This window comes from Drosophila ficusphila, unplaced genomic scaffold (genome assembly GCF_018152265.1).
Source record: "Drosophila ficusphila isolate 14025-0441.05 unplaced genomic scaffold, ASM1815226v1 contig_106, whole genome shotgun sequence".
In the NCBI taxonomy this organism is placed as follows: Eukaryota; Metazoa; Arthropoda; class Insecta; order Diptera; family Drosophilidae; genus Drosophila; species Drosophila ficusphila.
Genome location: NW_025063993.1, coordinates 8,838,871 through 8,861,935, shown reverse-complemented (window position 1 = coordinate 8,861,935; position 23,065 = coordinate 8,838,871). Strand labels below are relative to the sequence as shown.

The 23,065-nt window shown below is 46.2% G+C and overlaps 8 protein-coding genes across 8 annotated transcripts; 2 read left to right on the top strand and 6 right to left on the bottom strand.

The window, feature by feature from the left end:
* Positions 1 to 34: 34 nt before the first annotated feature.
* Positions 35 to 4,387, bottom strand: LOC108096309 (palmitoyltransferase Hip14). The gene is made up of 4 exons (XM_017197796.2): positions 3,433 to 4,387; positions 2,475 to 3,149; positions 2,131 to 2,410; positions 35 to 2,074 (listed from the first exon to the last, which is right to left on the bottom strand). Exons 1-4 carry the CDS (start codon positions 3,994 to 3,996, stop codon positions 1,680 to 1,682), a joined length of 1,914 nt encoding a protein of 637 aa, XP_017053285.1. The 5' UTR covers positions 3,997 to 4,387; the 3' UTR covers positions 35 to 1,679.
* A 540-nt stretch (positions 4,388 to 4,927) lies between these two features.
* On the top strand, positions 4,928 to 8,459 carry LOC108096368 (DNA polymerase delta catalytic subunit). The gene is made up of 2 exons (XM_017197919.2): positions 4,928 to 5,114; positions 5,166 to 8,459. Exons 1-2 carry the CDS (start codon positions 5,059 to 5,061, stop codon positions 8,386 to 8,388), a joined length of 3,279 nt encoding a protein of 1,092 aa, XP_017053408.1. The 5' UTR covers positions 4,928 to 5,058; the 3' UTR covers positions 8,389 to 8,459.
* On the bottom strand, positions 8,401 to 9,756 carry LOC108096369 (ADP-ribosylation factor-like protein 1). The gene is made up of 3 exons (XM_017197920.2): positions 9,600 to 9,756; positions 9,294 to 9,510; positions 8,401 to 8,920 (listed from the first exon to the last, which is right to left on the bottom strand). Exons 1-3 carry the CDS (start codon positions 9,601 to 9,603, stop codon positions 8,599 to 8,601), a joined length of 543 nt encoding a protein of 180 aa, XP_017053409.1. The 5' UTR covers positions 9,604 to 9,756; the 3' UTR covers positions 8,401 to 8,598.
* Positions 9,757 to 9,981: 225 nt separating this feature from the next.
* Positions 9,982 to 23,017, top strand: LOC108096288 (ATP-dependent helicase brm). Its single transcript, XM_017197759.2, is given in 9 exon segments — positions 9,982 to 10,072; positions 10,310 to 10,518; positions 10,520 to 10,625; positions 10,684 to 10,778; positions 17,945 to 18,512; positions 18,515 to 19,209; positions 19,280 to 20,942; positions 21,005 to 21,796; positions 21,859 to 23,017. Coding segments are annotated over 8 exon segments (4,971 nt in total). The 5' UTR covers positions 9,982 to 10,072; positions 10,310 to 10,383; the 3' UTR covers positions 22,776 to 23,017.
* Positions 10,864 to 12,932, bottom strand: LOC108096289 (inositol monophosphatase 2). The gene is made up of 2 exons (XM_017197762.2): positions 11,940 to 12,932; positions 10,864 to 11,558 (listed from the first exon to the last, which is right to left on the bottom strand). Exons 1-2 carry the CDS (start codon positions 12,521 to 12,523, stop codon positions 11,276 to 11,278), a joined length of 867 nt encoding a protein of 288 aa, XP_017053251.1. The 5' UTR covers positions 12,524 to 12,932; the 3' UTR covers positions 10,864 to 11,275.
* Positions 13,223 to 14,645, bottom strand: LOC108096291 (inositol monophosphatase 2). The gene is made up of 3 exons (XM_017197764.1): positions 14,136 to 14,645; positions 13,668 to 13,771; positions 13,223 to 13,606 (listed from the first exon to the last, which is right to left on the bottom strand). Exons 1-3 carry the CDS (start codon positions 14,613 to 14,615, stop codon positions 13,336 to 13,338), a joined length of 855 nt encoding a protein of 284 aa, XP_017053253.1. The 5' UTR covers positions 14,616 to 14,645; the 3' UTR covers positions 13,223 to 13,335.
* Positions 14,723 to 16,106, bottom strand: LOC108096293 (inositol monophosphatase 2). The gene is made up of 2 exons (XM_017197766.2): positions 15,594 to 16,106; positions 14,723 to 15,232 (listed from the first exon to the last, which is right to left on the bottom strand). The coding sequence occupies exons 1-2, from the start codon at positions 16,071 to 16,073 to the stop codon at positions 14,858 to 14,860; spliced, it is 855 nt and encodes a 284-aa protein (XP_017053255.1). The 5' UTR covers positions 16,074 to 16,106; the 3' UTR covers positions 14,723 to 14,857.
* LOC108096290 (inositol monophosphatase 1) lies at positions 16,297 to 17,659 on the bottom strand. The gene is made up of 2 exons (XM_017197763.2): positions 16,919 to 17,659; positions 16,297 to 16,859 (listed from the first exon to the last, which is right to left on the bottom strand). Exons 1-2 carry the CDS (start codon positions 17,500 to 17,502, stop codon positions 16,589 to 16,591), a joined length of 855 nt encoding a protein of 284 aa, XP_017053252.1. The 5' UTR covers positions 17,503 to 17,659; the 3' UTR covers positions 16,297 to 16,588.
* Positions 23,018 to 23,065: the final 48 nt, after the last annotated feature.

The window sequence follows — 23,065 nt, the reverse complement described above, 5'->3', positions numbered from 1 at the left end:
AAGCAACCCTTTCATTCATTCAAACAATATTGTCTATTTGAATACGGAATAAAGTTCTATTTATTATTCAAATTTGTTTTTAACGCACATTGTTACACATACATACAGACACCTCGAGCTCACAATTCCCATCGTTCTACACACTATTTAATACATTCATTTATATATCTTTAGTTAAATATATTTGTCTTGAACTTAGCTGCTAAACTAAAGATGTAGGCAATGGGGCTGATTTGCTTGGTTTTCATTAAATAGGCCAAAAACACTTAATTATTACGTTTATATGCGCCATCCTTTTTGGGGGCTGGCTTAATGTTAGATCGTGATCGGTTGAAATAGTCTTTTGAAAGCTTTTTTCGTGTTAGCAATGCGAGCGAAAGGAATATACAAAATGGATTTGAAACATATAACTTTCTTAGCAAATCGCTTCATTTCCATCTCCATCATTATTTGTATAATCTCAAATACAAAATACCTCGAAAAAGTTGTGTTTTTTTATCAATATTTAGTACATAGTTGAAAATGTTTGCTTAGCGATTCTTCATGTTAAATTTGTTTGTAGACTTCGTTTGAATTAATATTTAAATGCATTTAAGTAACGTGTTACAATTACAACATATTTTATTCATTGCTATGCGTGTTGTTCTCAGGTTGCTGAAATTCCTTTTACTTTATAATTAGATAATTTCATAGCTATATGGGTTTATATAAATATGCAATTTGTTATCGATTTGAGGCTGTAGTTGCACTTTAACATTTACTTAAATGATTTTCTGACTAGACTAGTGCATAATTAGAATTGGATCGCATTTAGAATTTATTCATTATTTGTTTAAGTATGCTAGTGCTTGGTATCAATTGGTTAATTTGTCGTCGCTATATTTTTATTGGTAATATATTGGGAACCTTTGCTTGCCGTACCTAAAGCGAAGTCGTCGATTTTAGAGAGCTGCCAGTGTCTCCAAGTTCCTGAAGACTGCGTATTTCCGAATTTTCACTATTAGTTTACATTTCTCTTATACATAATGCTCAATGTTCCAGCCCGCCTAAGACCGACTTCGCTCAGATTTCACCTTCGTGCAAATCCCCTAAAACGTGTACAAAGTTTTAGTTTGCTTGTTATTTCGTTTGGTTTTTCTTCTGGTTGTGTGCGCTTTACAATTTAATATCTCAGTAGGTGAATCGAAATCTTGAATATTGCACTCTTAAACAAACTCTGGTTTTGATTATGGTTGCATTGGTAAATTTGTTCGGTGTTCATTTGCTTACGTTTGCATTTAGTTTTTTTTTTTTGGTATACAAATACTTTAAAGGACAAAAAGGTTTTGTGTACTTTCGGCTTATGATCGAAGAGTAAGAAATACGCAGAAATGTACAGAGTAATTACAGTAATACATGAATAATATGTACGTAAGTAAAGGGCCTTGACCCCCAACTCGATCATCCGATATCGGTCAGCGATGACGCTTCTGTCTTGGTTGTGTAGAATTCTTCTCGGCGAATATATAGTTTTGCATCAGTTCAGCGTGGACCAATTAAAATAGTTAACGGAAATGAAACGGTTTCGTTTTTGAGGAAGAGAGAAAAAGCAGTAGCGGACTCTCTAAAGCATTTGGTGTCGATTGTTAAACATGCGCGATGGGCATCTGAAGCGTCTTCGCATCCCGATAGGACTTATCCTACACGTACTGGTGGTCACCGGCCATTCCATCTGGGCAGTCAACGCTCAGCAACGGCTCCTTCTCGATGGTCTGATGCGTCTGGGCATCGTAATCGTAGTAGTTCATCCAGTCCACACGCTTCGGCTGCACCAATCCAAAGCAACTGCACTCGAGGAAGTCGATGAGGTTCTGGATGGGCCCACGTGTGAATGGGCTGTGGCCGCCCTTTGCCTGGAAGTGGCGATAGCGACCCCGATTCATGCGCTCGTTGGTGGTCATGCCAAGGCAAATCACCTGATATGTCTGGCAGATGGTCAACAGGATCACCCAGGACATGTGCAGTAGGGCGTTGCCCATGACCCAGCCCACCCAGGCATCGCAGTTACCAATGGCCCGCATGGCACCGAGGAAATCTGCGAAAGACTTGAATTTTATAGGAATTCTTAGAAAAATCAAACTGTAATCTCACCATCGAATCGGACATTGCACTGGTTCACATAGTATTTGGAACCACCGTACAGCATCCAGACGCACATAATCAACAGCATCCAGAGGAAGCCCATAAAGTAGCTGTGGTTCTTCAGCCCAATGCAATTGCCCACCCAGGGGCAGTGGTGATCGAATCTCGCCACACAGCGATCGCACACGGAGCAGTGCTTGGAGCGTATAGGTCGCCGCACCAGACAGCCAGAGCAGAAAGATGCCGGTTCAAAACCAATTCCACCTCGCTCAGATAACTCGATGATGGTCTGTAAACATAAATTGATTATAGGTTACTTGACATGGTATAACAGAGAAATATAACTTAATTACCTTAAATCTCTGCTCCCTGGTGGGTCGAATAATACCAGGATCTCCCTTCCAAGATTTGAGGAAGCACACCCACAAGGCCAGCGAGGAGATCAGGAAGCAAACTGTGGCCGTAAACGAAACTGCATCGTCGATGTACATCAGCCAGGTGACATAGAACCAGGCTTTGGTGGCCAGGTAAACGCTCAGCGGCAACAGGGCCATCAAATGCTCATCGAACAAGGCCTTGCCGATCGTGTGGAATATGGCATACAAGCAGCCCAAAAGAAAGAACTTGATAATGTACAGCGTGTTCACGGTAAACACAATGCCAGCCAGATAGAAAGCAGTAAAGGGGCAGGCCACCATGGACCACCATCTCAGGCGTTTGTCGTGCCGCAGCTTGGAGAGCAGCGATCGGCGTTGCTGCGAGGTGAGCGCCGCCTCTTTTACGCGATCCATCACCTTGGCCCCAATCCAAATGGCTCCCGACTGGGATTCCAGCATTGAGAGCGGCGTCTCGCCTCGCAGATTGGGCACATCCAGCGAGGCCTTCGACTTGAGCACCAGTGTGGAAATGGCCGTGGCATTCCGGGCCAGAATAGCCCAATGTAGGGCCGTGTTTCCATGAGTGTAATCAACCATGGCGGGATTCGCTCCGAGGGTCAGCAGCAAGCGCACGGGATCCAAAGCGCAAACCTTGAAAACAAAACGATCATTTTAAAACTTTTTTAAAACTTCCCAAGGTTAAAGTTCTTTAAAAACTTTTAGAAGTTGTAATCTTGTTATACATATATATTTTGTTGTATTTTGTGAAAATGGTTTCACTCTGGTTTCACACTTGTAAGTATTCTTTAGAAATATGTTTGTGAGTGAGATGCAGTAATCCATTCACACCAAACTCTTTTCAATAATTTAAAATTACAAAAACTTATTTTATCTTAAATTTACTTTCTTAAAAAATGCCAAGAACCAAACCCACCTTCCATGCTGCCCACATCAGCGCCGTCATTCCGCCCCGATCCTGGAGATCCGGATCCACGCCTTTGGCTATGAAGTAGGCCACCAGTGCGGTATGTGCGAATTGGGCGGCGATGTGTATGCAGGAGCACCCCTCCGCATCCCGAATCCTGGGATCGGCTCCCGCCGCCATCAGTAGAACGACGGCACCGAGATGTCCCTGCCGGGTTGCCCAGTGCAGGGGCGTGGCATTCAGTTCACCGCCCACGGCGTCCACGGTGGCTCCCTTCTCGAGGAAGTATCGGATGATATCCCGCCGATTGTTAATTGCCGCCCAATGAAGTAGGGTCACGGTTTCGCTGTCCGGCTGATTGACATCCCAGCCGGATTCGACCAACTCCCGGACTCGAGCGATTGCCCCATACTGGGTAGCCTTAACGATATCGAAGCCACTGTAATCGGGCTCCACGGGCGCGGTGGGGGGTTGTTGGGCTATGAGTGCCGACTGGCGCTCATTATCCGGCTGCTGACCGGTTCCCGGGACACAGGAGCCCGTGGTGGCCGCCTGGCAGGCACTCTGGTACATCGCTAGCTTCACTGGGTTCCCTTGGGTCCGTCCAAACGTGATTCACACTGCGCTGTGCTGCTCGTAACATCAACCGTCCATCCCCCCTCCTTCCAGCGGACGAGCGGGCGAGTGAGCGAGAGGGGTGAGCGGATGGCGAGCGATAGAGAGAGAGGGAGACAGTAGGAGAGACACCCCCACCAGGCACTGTTTCGGGCGAATCACAGGTTTGTCATTTTTCCCTCTGTCTGACGACTGCAGTTGCTTGGTCCGTCGTAATCCTGATTGCGTTTCTCGCGAGGATCTCCTCGACACTTCACGAATATCGCGGTTGTTTTTTGCGTTTTACCTTCCAATTTTGGAGGACTAAGCGATTTTGGTGGTACAAGCTGATAGCACTGCTTGCGGTTGAGCGTTTTTCAACACTGTCACGGGGAATTTCGCAACTTTTTTGGTATTTTTATATCAGGGTTGTTGTATTCTCCACCAAAACTATTTTTAAATTATATTTAAATTAAAAATTATACATTATATTTTACTTATTATACCACTTGTTTTGGTAATTGTTTACAAGTGCTGTGCACGGTAAAAACAGCTTAAAAAAAATAAAGTAAAATATGGAAATGATGTGTTTTTTTGTTGTTTTTTTCTAAATAATTTATTGCAAAAATCTAAAATGTACAATATTTTGCTAATCGTTTTAAACTTGCAATTTACATTAACCTATGTATAAGGCTAATGTTCAGATTCTGTTTTAAATTATTCTTCGCTAGTGAATAGGGCGCAAGCACATATGCACATGTTAATAAAACACACATTTTAAGACGTTTTCCAATAAATTTTGAACAATTTTTCCGATAAGCCGCTGTTCTGAACATCCCTACAATATAACAATTTAAATAGAGAAACAAATTTTCTTATTATAATTCCTTTACCATATGCAAATTTAAATTTAAAGTGCACTTGTTGTTTGCTGACTGCGGTCACACTAACTTGAACCACCTGCAAAAGCGCGCCTAATTTTTTGGCATCATCAATTTTTATCTTATGTTTTTGCAATAAACATAATACTTGGGTGCCGAAATGGATGCCAAACGCAAATTTAATGGAACCTCTAATGGCCAGGCCAAAAAACCTCGGTAGGCTTACCACACTGAAGTATAAAACACATTACATGTTAACTCTTACAGGAATTTCGATGATGATGAGGAAAATAACTTTGAGGCAGAGCTGGCTGCATTCGAAAACTCTGAGGAGATGGACCAGACCTTGCTACTGGGCGATGGACCTGAGAATCAGCAGACCAGCGAGCGTTGGTCCCGACCACGACCTCCACAACTAGATCCCTCAAAGGACGGCTTGGAGTTTCAGCAGTTAGATGTGGAAAATTATCTGGGCCAACCGCTTCCAGGGATGCCGGGTGCGCAAATAGGACCCGTGCCGGTGGTACGAATGTTTGGCATCACTATGGAGGGCAATTCCGTGTGCTGCCATGTTCATGGCTTTTGTCCGTACTTCTATATCGAAGCACCCAAGAAATTCGAAGAGCGCCATTGCGAACAACTACAAAAAGACTTGGATCAGAAAGTTATAGCCGATATTCGCAATAATAAGGACAATGTACAGGAGGCTGTGTTAATGGTTGAACTGGTGGAGAAGTTGAATATCCACGGTTACAACGGGGACAAAAAGCAGAGGTACATTAAGATCTCGCTGACACTGCCTAGATTCGTGGCTGCCGCCTCACGTCTGCTCAAAAATCAGGTGATCATGTCGGAGATTGACTTTCAGGACTGCCGTGCCTTTGAAAATAATATAGATTTCGATATTCGCTTCATGGTGGACAATGGAGTGGTGGGCTGCAATTGGATTGAGTTGCCCAAAGGCCACTGGCGACTAAGAAACAGCCTCAGCAAGCCCCTGCCCGAATCCCGCTGTCAAATCGAAGTGGACGTTGCCTTTGATAGGTTTATATCCCACGAACCCGAGGGCGAATGGTCAAAGGTTGCTCCCTTCCGCATCCTTTCCTTCGATATTGAATGCGCTGGTCGTAAGGGAATCTTCCCCGAAGCTAAAATGGATCCAGTCATTCAGATAGCAAATATGGTGATAAGGCAAGGCGAGCGTGAACCTTTCATCAGGAATGTTTTTACCTTGAATGAGTGTGCTCCCATTATTGGCAGTCAAGTGCTTTGCCACGAAAAAGAAACCCAAATGCTGGACAGGTGGGCTGCCTTCGTCCGAGAAGTCGATCCTGATATTCTGACGGGCTATAACATCAACAACTTTGATTTCCCATACTTACTCAATCGGGCAGCGCACTTGAAGGTGAAGAACTTTGAGTATTTGGGCAGAATCAAGAACATCCGTTCGGTGATCAAAGAGCAGATGCTACAGTCCAAGCAGATGGGCCGTCGGGAGAACCAGTATGTTAATTTCGAGGGACGGGTTCCCTTTGATCTTCTGTTTGTCCTGTTGCGCGACTACAAATTGCGATCATATACACTAAACGCTGTGAGCTATCACTTTCTGCAGGAGCAAAAGGAGGACGTGCATCATAGCATCATCACGGACCTTCAGAATGGAGATGAGCAAACACGGCGCCGTTTGGCCATGTACTGCTTAAAAGATGCCTACCTACCGCTACGACTGCTGGAGAAACTAATGGCCATTGTGAACTACATGGAAATGGCCAGGGTAACGGGTGTGCCGCTAGAGTCTCTGCTCACCCGTGGTCAGCAGATAAAAGTATTAAGTCAGTTGTTGCGCAAAGCTAAAACCAAAGGATTTATAATGCCGTCGTATACCTCTCAAGGATCGGATGAACAGTACGAGGGAGCCACTGTGATTGAGCCCAAACGAGGCTACTATGCCGATCCCATCTCCACACTGGATTTCGCCTCGCTGTACCCAAGTATTATGATGGCACATAACTTGTGCTACACCACTCTGATCTTGGGTGGCACTCGGGAGAAGCTAAGGGAGCAGGAGAATATCCAGGACGATCAAGTGGAGCGCACACCGGCCAACAATTACTTTGTGAAATCGGAGGTGCGTCGAGGCCTCCTTCCCGAGATCCTGGAATCGCTGCTGGCAGCCAGAAAGCGGGCCAAAAACGACCTTAAAGTGGAAACTGATCCGTTTAAAAGAAAGGTTTTGGATGGCAGGCAGCTGGCGTTAAAAATCTCCGCTAACTCCGTATATGGATTCACAGGCGCTCAGGTGGGAAAGTTACCTTGTCTAGAGATTTCTGGCAGTGTTACCGCCTATGGACGTACCATGATTGAAATGACCAAAAACGAGGTGGAGTCGCACTACACCCAGGCCAATGGCTACGAGAACAATGCGGTGGTCATTTACGGCGACACGGATTCCGTGATGGTTAATTTTGGCGTTAAAACACTGGAGCGAAGCATGGAGTTGGGACGCGAAGCAGCAGAGCTTGTGAGCTCCAAGTTTGTGCATCCCATAAAACTGGAGTTCGAAAAAGTGTACTATCCGTATCTCCTGATCAACAAGAAACGCTATGCGGGCTTGTACTTTACGCGTCCAGAGACCTACGACAAAATGGACTGCAAGGGCATTGAAACCGTGAGGAGAGACAACTCCCCACTGGTGGCCAACCTGATGAACTCCTGCCTGCAGAAACTGCTCATTGAAAGGGATCCCGATGGAGCAGTGGCCTATGTTAAACAGGTGATAGCCGACCTCCTGTGCAACCGGATAGACATCTCGCATCTGGTCATCACCAAGGAGCTGGCGAAGACGGATTACGCAGCTAAGCAGGCACACGTCGAGCTGGCTGCCAAGATGAAGAAAAGGGATCCGGGTACGGCTCCCAAGTTAGGCGATCGAGTTCCTTATGTGATCTGTGCGGCAGCTAAAAATACTCCAGCTTATCAGAAGGCAGAGGATCCGTTGTACGTTCTGGAGAACAGCGTGCCCATCGATGCTAATTATTATCTGGAGCAGCAACTATCGAAGCCCTTGCTAAGGATCTTTGAACCTATTTTGGGGGACAATGCTGAATCCATTTTGTTGAAAGGAGAGCATACACGCACTCGAACTGTGGTCACGTCCAAAGTGGGTGGCTTGGCTGGCTTTATGACCAAGAAAACCTCCTGCTTGGGCTGCAAATCTTTAATGCCCAAGGGGTACGAGCAGGCCTGCCTGTGTCCACATTGCGAGCCACGGATGAGTGAGCTCTACCAGAAGGAGGTGAGCGCGAAGAGGGAACTGGAGGAGCACTTCTCCCGCCTCTGGACCGAGTGCCAGAGGTGTCAGGAATCCTTGCATGAGGAGGTGATTTGCTCGAATCGAGATTGCCCCATCTTCTACATGCGACAAAAGGTGCGCATGGATCTGGACGCACAGGAGAAGAGAGTGCAGCGTTTCGGACTGCCCGAGTGGTGATCGATGCATGAATTTACCGATTTACTGAATTGTTTAATCCTATAATTTAATAATTATATTACTAGAAGTTATTACAAAGTTTTTTTTTTAGGTTCGTGGATTTTTTGCGCAATATGCAATTTGAAAAAAGCTGTAGACGTTTCCTAGCTGGCGATGCTTTGGACATACATTTTTACACAGGGGTTTGGGGGACTGAGACTGGCTAAGGTTTTACTTGCGACTCTGCAGGGTGTTGGACAGCCAGTCCATGGCCTGGTCGAGACCCTCGCCCTTGGTGGCCGATGTTTTGAATATTTGAAATGTGCGGTTTTTAAGGTTCTCCAGCCCTAACGCATGATGCACTTCGGCGACGGTCATGCACCCGTCCATGTCCTGCTTGTTCGCCAGGACGACCAGTATCGCGCCTGCTAGCTCCTCCTCGCGCAGCATGTAGAGCAGCTCATCCTTAGAAATGCCTATGCGGTCCCGATCCGCCGAGTCCACCACGTAGATGATGGCGTCTGTGTTGCTGTAGTAGCAACGCCAGTAGGGTCTGAAATAATAATAAAAATAGTTAATATTTTGATATACTGGCAGCAGTTGAGTTTTATTTGGCACCAAAATGTTCTTAGCTCTACATTCTTAAAAAAATTATCGGATCAATAATTCAAAATTAAGATTATTTTTGAGAATTAAAAGTTTTGAATTTTAGAAATTTAACTTCATTGCATTCATTAATTTTTTTAAAAGAAATTTATAGATAATACTATATCAAAATGTGGATATAAAAAGTCTGATTTGGAAATACATATAACATTTTTTTTTATCTCATTTCCAAAAATAGTTTCGCCAAAAACGAGTAGGGCTTATAAAACATGGAAATCCATTAAACCAATTATGTCCTGGAATCCGTAACGGCCACTCACCTAATACTTGTCTGTCCGCCTAAATCCCACACCTGGAACTTGAGGTTCTTGTAGGTGACCTGCTCCACGTTGAATCCGATGGTTGGTATCGTAGTGACCACCTCGCCCACTTGCAGTCTGTAGAGGATCGTGGTCTTGCCAGCGCCATCCAGGCCCAGGATCAAGATGCGCATCTCCCGGGAGCCGAGCAATCCGCGAAAGTAGCTGAGCACCCCACCTGGAATGAAGGAACGTACGATTTTTATGACCAGACATCGTCACCGGGTGTTGTCCAATCGGAAGATTCAATTTCCATGGACTACGTACCCATGATTCCGGCTGAACTTTGTCTAGTGCTGGCGCTGCCTCTAAATGCTTGAGTATAAACCTAGGTAATTGTATTCGGTGCTACAATTAATACAAAATTGAAACAATCTTGTTTTCACTTTTTTTTTTGGGCAGAGAATGGTTGCGTTTTTGCCATTCACAGGCCACGTGAACATGACGTGTCACAGCGTGCGTTCAGCAGTTAAATATTAATCACGAATTTTTTTAAAATAAATATTAATATTATATTTGATAATAATAAATAAATAATTTATTAACTTTTCGCTTTTTTGACAAGATAATATTTAAAAAAATACTAATGGTGACTTTGCTGAACGCGCCCAGCCTTATTGCCGGTTGTCAGAGTTGCCACCCCTACGTGACTTTTGTTATAGAGACGGCCGCCATTAGAGTTTTGCTGTCGCGTCGCGTTGAGAAAAGTGTGAAAAACCTTCTAAAAACCGTGGTAATAGGTAATACTTTCGGTCAGAAATAGAGCAGTGCGGTTCCCTACACCGTGCGCGATAAGAATAACATTGAATTTGCCCCTTTTGGCGGGTGTATTGTTGTTTATTTTTATGTTTGCACCGGACTGCGCAAAAAAGTGTGCCGAACGACGACTGCAAAAAAATCAGCTTCGATTACATATCGTGGCTGTATGTTTTATATTGTTGTTAAATACAGTGCATTGACGTGTGTTCTTTTTGCAGATAACGCTGCACAAGTTGGTTGGCTATTATTGGAAGGATTCTCTCTGTAAAGCGCATAAAAAGGAGCTGAAAATATGGCCTCGCCCTCTCCGGCGAACAGTCCCATGCCACCGCCACAGGCGCCCAGTCCGATGGCTCCGCCCTCGCAGAGCCCTGCCCCCTCACCGCACAGCCCCTACCCGCATCAGCAGCCAGGACCTCTGCAAGGACCCCCCGCCCCCGGGTCATCCCGGTGCCTACGGACATCCCATGCAGCACGGACCACCGGGACAAGGTCCTCCCGGTCACCATATGCCACCACATCACCAGGGGATGAGTATGTTAACCAGCTTACCCACAGCAACGTCGCCTTATTCGCATGTAATTATCCGTAGTTTTCTCAAAAGGTCCTCACATGGGAATGCAGATGCCGCCGACGGGGCCGAATATGTCGCCAATTGGTTACCAAACTCACGGAATGCCTCCCAATGTAAGTGCCACTTAAGTCGTCCTTTAAGGACAACCAAAATAATTCTTATTTCTCTGCCTCACTAACATTCCAAACGATTGATGAGTTTAAAATTAGAATTACTCATTTTGGAGTTGTTTATTTATGGTGTTTATTCATATGTACTTAGTTAATATTTTTTAAAATTGGTAGAGTTTATAACATATGTTTATATGTAGAAGCAGACGTCTCTTAACCTCCACGCAGAATAGTTAAACAATATTTTCCGAAATTTGTATAGGGATTTATTTTGGCAGCTCAAGGCTTAAAATTAAAATAACAAAATCATAAAAAGTTATTTTCAAAAAGGCTAAACGAAGAGTTGTTTGCTTTCCCGCCATTTTTTGTGTATCGTGTCTACCAGCTGCCGGCGATCAAAGCTGGAATATATCTAAAAGCTCACCATAATAAGAGCTTCCAACGATAAGTGCCAGTTCAGCTGACCTTATTGTGAAGCAATTTTGAGTTTTGTGCCAACATTATTTTGGCACTGGCTTGTCTCCCACTGACTCCTCCTGATCACCCTTGCGCAGCAGGTCCTCGATTTCCTTGCGTAACTTCTCCGTTCCGGCGCAAATAAGATCTGGTTTCATAATGTCAAAGGGTCCGCCAAAAGGATGTGTTACCACGCCTCCCGCCTCTTTTACTAACAGGGAACCAGCGGCACAATCCCAGGGATACATGTCCTCAATGTAGAAGGCATCCAGATTGCCAGCTGCCACCATGCATAGCTCATCTACCACGCAGGAATAGGCTACAAGTCTGAAAATAAGTAGGGAAATATTTAGGTTTATTTACACTTTTAGTAACAAAATCGACTCAAAAACTAAAAGACGAATTAGATCATACAAACTGTATAAATATTTTTTATTTATGTCAGAACAATGGGTTATGGTATCGCTTTTGAAGCAAACAAATTAACCAATCAATTGAGCATCTATATGTACATATGTTCCTTATAGTAATTGCAAGACTCTTTCGATTTGATCGATGGAATGCAAAGCGATTGAAGCTTTAAATTAAGCTTTGACTGGTTAATTGTTTTGTACGCAGATAACGTTTGTATAAACGAAAGCAAACAAAATGTTTTTTATGTTTTCCAGCCTTAAAGAAAGTTATTAAAACAACTGAATACTAACTCACCGTCTAGCATTTAATCCCACATGGTAGATTCTTTTGATGTGCTTGTTGGCCACCGAGTGAACGTGCAGCAATGACACTTCGTAGGCCACATTGGCATCCTTGACGCTTTCGCAGTTGCTAACGTGGATGGGCTTGCCATTGCAAAAGGCACCCTGACCCAACTTGGTGGTGAAGAGCTTTTGCTGGACAGGATTGTTGATCACCCCCACAACGATCTGTTTGTTGATGGACAAACCAATAGAAACACAAACGTGTGGGATCTGTTTGATGAAATTCGAAGTGCCGTCGATGGGATCGATGATCCAGGTGGGTGCATCCGTCAGTTCGCCGGAGACATTGTTGTTCTTGGCCGTTGCCTCCTCACCAATGAACTTGTGCTCCGGATAAGTGGCCAGTATCTTGGCCATGAGAAAGTCCTCGATCTTGTTGTCGTAATCGGTGACCACATCGTAGAAATCGCCCTTGATCGAGACATTTTTACTGGCCATCTCGTATCCCTCCATGAGGATCTTGCCCGCCTCGATGGCCAGTGGATAGATAAAGTTGTACAACTCCTCGATATCCGCTTGATTCACTTCTGCCATTTTGAAGATATTGTATTTCCAGACCAAAAAAACAAAACCGATGCGTTGCTGCTCAGCTCGCGGTGCCAACTAATCAGAGAGATTGTGCCCGGTTGGAAGTATCTCCACGCTCCGGCTACTTTGTCTGGCTGGCGCTGAAGCTTTCTTTCGGTTCGGTTACATTTGCGAAACATTCGTTCTCTGATTGTTTGCCTGCATCAAGTTTTATGAACGCTGCACGACAGCCCCTCCTTATAGCGTGTACTGAAAATTGGCATCTCACCTGGCTGCTTGCCTGAGTTTTATCTCAATTTGTTTGATGTACACACATAGACAGACTCTTTTATCTCCGCAGGCAGCCGGTGTAGTCAAATAGTTGTAAAACTCGTTTTTATCAGCGTTTTTTCCCTCTCGCAGACCTTATTAGATGATTTATAATTTCGGGCAGCAAGTCATTATTGTTTAACAGGCCTCACAGAAGGAGTATTGTGCTAAATTTGTTCATATCTTTTATGTAAAGATCAATCAAAAGTCTTTATTATGAGCAATGTTTTGAATGGGTTCCAATGACAATTGTCTCTTGTATTTCTCTTAAGAAATTTTAATCTTTTGTTTTGGCAGTCTGTGTTGCGCCTAAATTTAAAATCTTTGGTAACTATATCTATTGACTACCAAACAATAATGATTATTTGCTTTATTATTCAAATGGATAACCTGTAATCGGTTTACTTAATTCCATTTAGGAATTGGATTTTATTTTTTGCCATACTTTAATACTTGTTTTGTCAATTTGTTTTGCAATTGATTATCATAAGATATTAATTTATTATTTTTTAAACAAATGTATAACCTGATATCCTATCGGCCTCTTCTATAAGTTCAATTACATTTTTGGCCAACTCCTCAGTGCATGTGCACACACAATCAGGCTTCATCACATCGAATCTTGATCCGCTGGTGTGGTAAACTTTTCCACCAGCCTCCCTGAGGATTACAGTACCTCCTGCCAGATCCCACGGCTTAAGGTTCTCCACATGATAGGCGTCACATCTTTCGGCGGCAATATAACAAAGCGTGAGAGCTGCACAACCAAAACTGCGAGTGCTGATAGGGAAAACGAGGTTAAAATTATTAGGACGAGATCAGAGTTTTTTGGGTCACTAACCCAGTGGCATTCGACGCCAACTTGTAGAGACGCTTCACATTTTTGTCCCGCCCCTTGGACACCACAATTAGGGAGATCTCATAGCCAACCACCGCTTGATTTATCTGCAATTGAAACTCATACAGTGTGTTAAAAAATACGTTTGTTTTATTAATGTATTTCCCTAGTTATGTTGTTATCAGTAAAATAATTGTTTTTTATTACTTATACTTATTATATATTTCCAAAGAAACATTATGACTAAGATCGTTTTATTTTTTAATTCACAATTATCTACAACATCACAATACTAATAAACTAACTCAAATGTTGATTTGAATGCGTGGCTTTGAAGGATTTTTAATTTGTGTAAAAGTCTCAGGGAATTGCCTATTTTATTTTGAATTATTCCCACATTTATATGTACTCTGACCAAATCTTATCTGTTCCCAGAGATTGTGATTATTTCACAACTTTTACCGCACTTACCACTTTAATATTAGAAGTTTGAATAAGTTGGCCATTTAGGAAAGCTCCGTGACCTTGCCAAGCGGAATACAATTCATTTGCCGGCGGATTGTAAACAATGCCGACCACAAGTTCTTTGTTGATGGACAAACCCACAGAAATACAGCAGTGGGGAATCTTTCGCACATAGTTATTAGTTCCATCGATGGGATCGATAATCCAGGTGGGATCGTCCGTCAATTCCGGCTGTGTTTTGGCGTCGGCCAAAGCCTCTTCCCCTATAATTTTCGATTCCGGAAAGGCCTTGAGCAAACCTTCCGCTAGTGTGGCCTCTATTTGTCTATCGTACACCGTGACCAAGTCGTAAAAAGCCGACTTGACTTCATAATCAGTTTTTGGTTTCTGGAAACCCTCCAGGAAAAGGGGACCGCACTTTTTTACCAGATCCAAGGAGACCTGGTAGTATTCCCGGAGTTTTTCTTCGCTAATTTCGTAGCTCATGGCTTGCAAACTATTTAATTTTTCCAGGCGAACAGCTGTTGAGCTCCATATCAATTTGAAAAAGCTTTTAAGTAAGCTTTGTCCAGATAAACATGCTTTCAGAGATCTGGATTGTTTTATTTTATTTATTTTATATACTGGAATATTTTACTTCAATCTCCTGCGATTACAATTGTTTATAGCTGACTGACAAATGATAAATGTGTGGATACTGACTTTGCATACTGAATTAGGTCTTATCTTTACTTGAATGTGTACTCTGTGATCTGATTGGCCTCCTCGATAAGGCTAATCACATTCTTGGCCAACTCCGGCGTGGAGGCGCACACGCAGTCCGGTTTCATCACATCAAACTTGGATCCGCTGGTGTGAACAATTGTGCCACCGGCTTCGGTCAGGATGATGGCTCCGGCAGCCAAGTCCCAGGGCTTCAGATCCTCCACATGATAGGCATCGCACTGACCGGTGGCCACATAGCAAAGGGTTAGAGCGGCACTTCCAAAGCACCGGGTTCCCGTGGCATTCGAGGCCATCTTGTACATGCGCTTCACGTTCTTGTCCCTCACCCTAGCGGCGTGGATCAGGGAGATTTCGTATGCAATCACCGCTTGGTTGATCTGGGAAGGGGGAGAATATAATTGGAATATAATTTAGTCTAATAAATGCCAATTGCAGAAATTTAATGAGTTTCTGCTAACATTTTTTAAAAGTTGATTTGTTATTTCTGTTCTTTATAAAATGATAAAGAATATTTGCTTTTTTTTTTTGCGATCAGTCAAATGGATAACATGGATAAGGCTCTCCTAACAAAATATTTTTAACCCATCCAAGTTAAACCAATATTTTTTCGTGCACCGATAAACCTGATTGCAGTCAGAATGACATGCATGGTTATATTTCGTTTATCTTGCTTGTCACAGTATACTTTCTGAATTCTTTTGTTTTTGTTGCTCCCGAATTATATAAGCTCTCTCTTACCGTCGTCACTTTAGAGGTGTGGATGGGCTGGCCATTTAGGTAGGCTCCATGTCCCTTGTAGGCGGAGAACAGTTCGTTCGCCGGCGGATTGTAGATGATGCCCACCACCAGTTCCTTGTTGATGGCCAGGCCCACGGAAATGCAGCAATGCGGGATGCGGTGGATGAAGTTGGTGGTTCCATCGATGGGATCTATGATCCAGGTGGGCGCATCCGTTAGTTCCGCCTCGCGATGCGTGGCCGCGGACTCCTCCTCCCCGATAATCAGGGATTCGGGAAAGGCGGCCAGCAGTCCTTCGGTGAGAGTGTCCTCGATCTGCTTGTCGTACACGGTGACCAAGTCGTAAAAGTCCGCCTTGACCTTGTAGTCCGTCTTGGCCTTCTGGTAGCCCTCCTGCATCAGAGGTCCGCACTTGAGGACCAGTTTCAGGGCCACATCGTAGTATTCCTTGAGCTTGGACTCGCTGACCGGGGAACTCATCGCTCTTTCTGTTGATTTCCGACTGAGCAACTCGACTATATGAATGGAAATCAGCTGGGCAACCAAGTGCGACGCGAGAGAAGAGCTTTTCGGGGAAGCTTTTTCTATCCAATAGAACTTTGGACATATCGAAGAGCGGCGATAGAGTTGCTTACAAACTGCCGTTGTTTCGGTTTCGTGGGTGTGTTGATACAGTGCAAGACAAGAAAATAGAAGCTAAAAATATGATTTAATAAAAAAAAAATTTAATTGAAAATATTGTTTTGTGCATTTAAAGTAGTTCCAGAATTTTGTAGTCAATATTGTAATGTCGGGGTTTGTAAGCGTACAAACAATCTGATATTATTCCATTTATATTATAGAACCAACATAATAAACCTAGTTTCTAAAACTGTGTTTGCATGATGATTTGCAGTTTCCCTCATTATCTTAACCCCCCATTTAAATGATGCGCTCTTCAATGTTTGACGACAAGATTATATTCTTGTTGACAAAAGCTCTCAGGGTTTTAAAACTCATTCCCCGCCAACATGCTCCTCCTGATCGGCCTTCCGAATGAGTTTCTCTATCTCCGCTCTCAGTTTCTCCGTTCCGGCGCAGATTAAATCGGGTTTCATGATATCAAAAGGTCCACCATACGGATGGGTGACCACTCCGCCAGCCTCACGGATGAGCAAGTAGCCAGCGGCACAATCCCAGGGATACATGTCCTCGATGTGAAAGGCATCCAGATTACCGGCAGCCACCATGCAAAGTGAATCCACCACAGCTGAATAGGCAAGGAGTCTGAAAAAGGATTAAAAAGTATAGAAAACATGGGATACTTTTTATATGGTTAATCCAACCTCCTGGCATTGGATCCCACATGGTAAATCCTCTTGATATGTTTATTCCGAATCTTTGGAGCGTGCAGCAAACAAACCTCATAAGCCACATTGGCATCGTTAAGTTGCTCACAGCTGCTCACATGGATGGGTTTCCCATTGCAAAAGGCACCCTGTCCCAATTTAGCTGTATATAGCTTTCTCTGGGCAGGATTATTGACCACCCCCAGTACAATCTGCTTGTTAATGGACAAACCAATCGAAACGGAGACATGTGGGATCTGCTTAATGAAATTGGAAGTGCCATCGATGGGATCTATGATCCAAGTGGGCGCATCCGTGAGCTCTTTAGTCACGTTGTTGTTCTTGTGGGTATCCTCCTCGCCAATGAACTTGTGATCCGGATAGCTAGCCAGTATCGTCTCCATGAGAAACTCTTCGATCTGGTTGTTATAGGCAGTGACTACATTGTAGAATTCTCCATCCTTGAGGGAGACAGCTTTCCCGGCATTTTCATAACCCTCCAGTAGGATTTCCCCAGCTTTCACTGCCAGCGGATGGATGAAATCGTATAGCTCCTCTATTTGTGACTTGCTGGCTGCCATCTCACTTATCTGTGATATCTTTCTATATCTAATTGCCGTATCTTGCGACTCTTGTGACTTCGCTTCGAGCAAATTAAACACTGAGAGCAGTCAGTAGAACGAGTTTTTTCAACTCAGTAACTTGGTTCACTGACTGAATTTCGCTAACTGAGATTCTGGAAGGGAGCTTTTAATTTATTTGCACTTGAAGTCAGCTTTTCGACAGAATGGAAATTGCAGTACGTTTTTTTTTTGAGTCTTATTTGCATAATTTAAATAAGACAAAGAATTAACATAAAAAGAAAGAATTATCTGGTTAAACTGTTTTCGCAATCCTATAATAATTTTTGAGAATTAAAATGTTATAACTTATAATTAATAAAAAAAAAAATAATATTATAATCAAAGTTAATGGTTTAAATAAGAAAAAAAATATAACTATTGACAAAAACTTATGTTTTAGGCCCCAACACAACCCTGCATAGTGTCACCTGGAGGACCGCCTGGCGGCCCGCCTCCGCCGGAGCGCTCCAGCCAGGAGAACCTGCACGCCCTGCAGCGCGCTATTGACTCGATGGAGGAGAAGGGTCTGCAGGAGGATCCGCGCTACTCCCAACTGCTGGCCATGCGGGCCACCTCCAAGCACCAGCACCTCAATGGCAATCAGGTTAACCTGCTGCGCACACAGATCACTGCCTACCGATTGCTGGCGCGGAACAAGCCCATATCCATGCAGATGCAGCAGGCGTTGCAGGCGGCCCAGCAACAGCCACCGCCGGGACCTCCGATTGGGCCACCCGGAGCACCAGGTGGACCGCCACCGGGCAGCCAACATGCCGGTCAGCCGCCAGTGCAGCCACAACAGCCGCAACAACCACCACCATCGGCGGGAACACCGCCCCAGTGCTCCACGCCACCGGCTAGCAATCCTTATGGACCACCTGTTCCTGGCCAGAAAATGCAGGTGGCTCCACCACCGCCACACTTGCAGCAGGGACAACCGTTGCCGCCCCAACCACCGCAGGTGGGTGGACCCCGCCCATCCAGCAGCAACAGCCGCCGCAGCAGCAGCAACAACAGCCGCAGCCACCGCCGCCGGAGCAACTGCAGCATCAGTTGCCTAATGGAGGCAAACCGCTGAGCATGGGACCCGCCGGAGGACAGCCACTGATCCCTTCGTCGCCGCAGGTGAGGGGAGCTCTGCCGGGAATGCCGCCTGGCAGTCAGGTTCCTCAGCCAGGAGGCGGTCCACCGCGACAGGTGCCACCAGCGGGCATGCCCATGCCGAAACCCAACCGCATCACAACGGTGGCCAAGCCCGTTGGTCTGGATCCCATCACGTTGCTGCAGGAACGGGAGAACCGGATAGCGGCCAGGATATCGCTTCGCATGCAGGAGCTCCAGCGTCTGCCGGCCACCATGTCCGAGGATCTGCGCCTGCAGGCAGCCATTGAGTTGAGGGCCCTGAGGGTCCTAAACTTCCAGCGGCAGCTGCGCATGGAGTTTGTCCAGTGCACGAGAAGGGACACCACGTTGGAGACCGCGCTGAACATCAAGTTCTACAAGAGGACCAAGCGACAGGGCTTGCGGGAGGCACGCGCCACCGAAAAGCTGGAGAAGCAGCAGAAGCAAGAGGCTGAACGCAAGCGTCGGCAGAAGCATCTCGAGTTCCTGGCGGCGGTGCTGCAGCACGGCAAGGATTTGAGGGAGTTCCACAGGAATAATAAGGTACGTTGATGGAAATATGGAATAGGGAATTTAGAATATGAGTGATTAATAATTCATTTCCTCCCTTTAGGCTCAGCTTGCCAGGATGAACAAGGCCGTGATGAACCATCACGCGAATGCAGAGCGCGAACAGAAGAAGGAGCAGGAGCGCATCGAGAAGGAACGTATGCGCCGTCTGATGGCCGAGGACGAGGAGGGCTACCGCAAGCTCATCGATCAGAAGAAGGACAAGCGGTTGGCGTTCCTGCTGTCGCAGACGGACGAGTACATCAGCAACCTCACGCAGATGGTGAAGCAGCACAAGGACGACCAGATGAAGAAGAAGGAGGAGGAGGGCAAGCGGCTGCTGCAGTTCAAGAAGGAGCTCCTGATGAGCGGCGAGTACATTGGCATCGACGAGGGCAGCATCGTTGCCGATATGCGTGTCCATGTGGTGGAGCAGTGCACGGGCAAGAAGCTAACCGGCGACGATGCTCCCATGCTGAAGCACCTGCACCGCTGGCTGAACATGCATCCCGGCTGGGATTGGATCGACGACGAGGAGGACAGCTGCGGCAGCAACGAGGACCACAAGCACAAGGTGGAGGAGCAGCCAACGGCCACGGAGGATGTGACCGATAAGGCGGCGACGGCGGGCGGCGATGTCGATCCCAAGGATCTGATCACCAAGGCCAAGGTGGAGGACGATGAGTACAGGACAGAGGAGCAGACCTACTACAGCATCGCCCACACCATTCACGAAAAGGTGGTGGAGCAGGCCAGCATTATGGTCAATGGCACGCTCAAGGAGTACCAGATCAAGGGCTTGGAGTGGTTGGTGTCGCTGTACAACAACAATCTGAACGGCATCCTGGCCGATGAAATGGGTTTGGGTAAAACCATTCAGACCATTTCGCTGGTTACCTACCTGATGGACCGCAAAAAGGTGATGGGGCCCTACTTGATCATCGTCCCACTCTCGACCCTGCCCAATTGGGTGCTGGAGTTCGAGAAGTGGGCGCCGGCAGTGGGCGTGGTCAGCTACAAGGGAAGTCCGCAGGGAAGGCGACTGCTGCAGAATCAGATGCGGGCAACCAAGTTTAATGTGCTGCTCACCACCTATGAGTACGTCATTAAGGACAAGGCGGTGCTGGCCAAGATCCAGTGGAAGTACATGATCATCGACGAGGGTCACCGCATGAAGAACCACCACTGTAAGCTCACCCAGGTGCTGAACACCCACTACATTGCTCCCTATCGATTGCTGCTCACGGGCACTCCACTACAAAACAAACTTCCCGAGCTGTGGGCCCTTCTCAACTTCCTGCTGCCCTCGATCTTCAAGTCCTGCTCCACGTTCGAGCAGTGGTTCAATGCACCATTCGCTACGACCGGCGAGAAGGTCGAGCTGAACGAGGAGGAGACCATCCTCATCATTCGCCGCCTGCACAAGGTGCTGCGTCCCTTCCTGCTGCGCCGTCTCAAAAAGGAGGTGGAGCACCAGCTGCCCGACAAGGTCGAGTACATCATCAAGTGCGACATGTCCGCCCTGCAGCGGGTTCTCTACAAGCACATGCAGAGCAAGGGCGTCCTGCTCACCGACGGCTCCGAGAAGGGCAAGCACGGCAAGGGTGGCGCCAAGGCGCTGATGAACACGATCGTCCAGCTGCGCAAGCTCTGCAACCATCCTTTCATGTTCCAGCACATCGAGGAGAAGTACTGCGACCACACCGGAGGACATGGCGTGGTGTCCGGTAAGTTTTCCTTACTCTTATTTTAGTGCAATCTTTATGATCTTAATTCTTTTGCTTTTTAGGTCCGGATTTGTATCGCGTATCCGGCAAATTCGAGCTGCTCGACCGCATTCTGCCCAAGCTGAAGGCCACAGACCATCGCGTGCTGCTCTTCTGTCAGATGACCCAGTGCATGACCATTATCGAAGACTACTTGGGATGGCGCCAGTTTGGATACCTTCGACTGGACGGCACCACCAAAGCCGAGGATCGTGGCGAACTGCTGCGCAAATTCAACGCCAAGGGTTCGGATGTGTTTGTCTTTCTGCTATCCACTCGAGCCGGTGGCTTGGGTCTCAATCTGCAGACCGCCGACACTGTGGTGATCTTCGACTCCGATTGGAATCCTCACCAGGATCTGCAGGCCCAGGATCGTGCTCATCGTATTGGCCAGCGTAACGAGGTGCGCGTGCTCCGTCTGATGACAGTTAACTCCGTGGAGGAGCGAATTCTGGCTGCCGCTAGATACAAGTTGAACATGGACGAGAAGGTCATCCAGGCCGGTATGTTCGATCAAAAATCAACGGGCAGCGAACGCCAGCAGTTCCTCCAAACGATCCTGCATCAGGATGACAACGAGGAGGAGGAGGAAAATGAGGTGCCCGATGACGAGATGATCAACATGATGATTGCTCGCAGCGAAGAGGAGATAGAGATCTTTAAGCGCATGGATGCAGAACGCAAGAAGGAGGACGAGGAGATCCATCCGGGCAGGGAGCGCCTGATCGATGAGTCCGAATTGCCCGACTGGTTGACGAAGGACGACGACGAGGTTGAGCGTTTCCACTATCAGTACGATGAGGATACCATTCTCGGTGAGTCCTAGTCATATGATTTATTTAACTAATTTACTAATTGTCTTACTATTTGGTTGTAGGTCGAGGTTCCCGTCAGCGCAAGGAGGTCGACTACACGGACAGTTTGACTGAGAAGGAGTGGCTGAAAGCCATTGACGATGGCGCTGAGTTTGACGAGGAAGAGGAGGAGGACGACTCCAAGCGCAAACGACGCAAGCGTAAGAACCGAAAAGAAGAGTCCGACGACGATTCGTTGATATTGAAGCGGCGACGACGCCAGAACATAGACAAGCGTTCCAAGAAGCAGATGAATAAGATAATGAGTGCGGTGATCAAGCATAACCAGGATGGTCGCACCCTGTCCGAGCCATTCATGAAGTTGCCGTCTCGCCAGCGGTTGCCCGACTACTATGAGATCATCAAACGGCCGGTGGACATTAAGAAAATTCTGCAGCGCATCGAGGACTGCAAGTACGCCGATCTCAACGAGCTGGAGAAGGATTTCATGCAGCTGTGCCAAAATGCGCAGATCTATAACGAAGAGGCCTCGCTGATTTACCTGGATTCGATGGCCTTGCAAAAGGTGTTTGTTGCCGCCAGGCAGAGAATAACAGCTGCAGCGGACGCAGTTGCAGTGGCAGCCGGAGAAAATACGGGTGAAGGGCACGGAAACGGCGGTGGTTCGGATAACTCGGAAAACGAGGACGAAGATGGAGGCGATGATGGTTCCGATGACGAGGAGATTGCCACAACATCCGCGGCTGCTGTCAAAATGAAGCTCAAACTGAACAAATCTTTGGCCAGTGCTCCGGCGACGCCCACGCAATCATCGAATGTGGGCAGTGGTGCAGCCACCACGTCCAAAAAGCAAACGCGACGCAAGCGGTCACAGAAGAAATACACCATTTCCGATGACGACGACGATGATATGGACTAGCTACCGCTGGGCGTGATCTTCAAGCGCCGATCATCGGATGTCGAAGGCATGGGCAATTGATCATTAGTTAGACTAAGCTTAACCCCTTTCGAGAGAGATGCTTACCGAAACCCTGACTCAAGGGTTCCCTTAACCATCTGGCCTCCCTGTCCAGGCTATCACTTCTATCCTCTACCCATCGGTTTTAATTTTAGGTTTCTTTTAAGCTTCCTTTCCTAATTATTATGCTCACAAAATTTATTTCTCCCATCTTTATTGATTGTATAATTATGTGCTTTAAAATAAATGCATACCTAACATAAGTTTTATCGGATACTATTTTGTTCTTGGATGGACGTTCTTGGATGGAT

Bases quoted from the DNA above. Each gene is read 5' to 3' on its own strand.
- LOC108096309 (XM_017197796.2), bottom strand. From the start codon at position 3,996: ATGTACCAGAGTGCCTGCCAGGCGGCCACCACGGGCTCCTGTGTCCCG. The intron at 3,150-3,432 runs GTGGGTTTGGTT...TTTGTTTTCAAG, and splicing joins TGATGTGGGCAGCATGGAAG to GTTTGCGCTTTGGATCCCGT. The intron at 2,411-2,474 runs GTAATTAAGTTA...TTATGTTTACAG, and splicing joins CCAGGGAGCAGAGATTTAAG to ACCATCATCGAGTTATCTGA.
- LOC108096368 (XM_017197919.2), top strand. From the start codon at position 5,059: ATGGATGCCAAACGCAAATTTAATGGAACCTCTAATGGCCAGGCCAAA. The intron at 5,115-5,165 runs GTAGGCTTACCA...TAACTCTTACAG, and splicing joins GGCCAGGCCAAAAAACCTCG to GAATTTCGATGATGATGAGG.
- LOC108096369 (XM_017197920.2), bottom strand. The intron at 8,921-9,293 runs GTGAGTGGCCGT...TTATTATTTCAG, and splicing joins GGCGGACAGACAAGTATTAG to ACCCTACTGGCGTTGCTACT.
- LOC108096289 (XM_017197762.2), bottom strand. From the start codon at position 12,523: ATGGCAGAAGTGAATCAAGCGGATATCGAGGAGTTGTACAACTTTATC. The intron at 11,559-11,939 runs GTGAGTTAGTAT...ACTTATTTTCAG, and splicing joins GTGGGATTAAATGCTAGACG to ACTTGTAGCCTATTCCTGCG.
- LOC108096291 (XM_017197764.1), bottom strand. From the start codon at position 14,615: ATGAGCTACGAAATTAGCGAAGAAAAACTCCGGGAATACTACCAGGTC. The intron at 13,772-14,135 runs GTAAGTGCGGTA...TTTCAATTGCAG, and splicing joins AAACTTCTAATATTAAAGTG to ATAAATCAAGCGGTGGTTGG. The intron at 13,607-13,667 runs GTTAGTGACCCA...TTTCCCTATCAG, and splicing joins TTGGCGTCGAATGCCACTGG to CACTCGCAGTTTTGGTTGTG.
- LOC108096293 (XM_017197766.2), bottom strand. From the start codon at position 16,073: ATGAGTTCCCCGGTCAGCGAGTCCAAGCTCAAGGAATACTACGATGTG. The intron at 15,233-15,593 runs GTAAGAGAGAGC...CCCCCTTCCCAG, and splicing joins ACACCTCTAAAGTGACGACG to ATCAACCAAGCGGTGATTGC.
- LOC108096290 (XM_017197763.2), bottom strand. From the start codon at position 17,502: ATGGCAGCCAGCAAGTCACAAATAGAGGAGCTATACGATTTCATCCAT. The intron at 16,860-16,918 runs GTTGGATTAACC...ATCCTTTTTCAG, and splicing joins GTGGGATCCAATGCCAGGAG to ACTCCTTGCCTATTCAGCTG.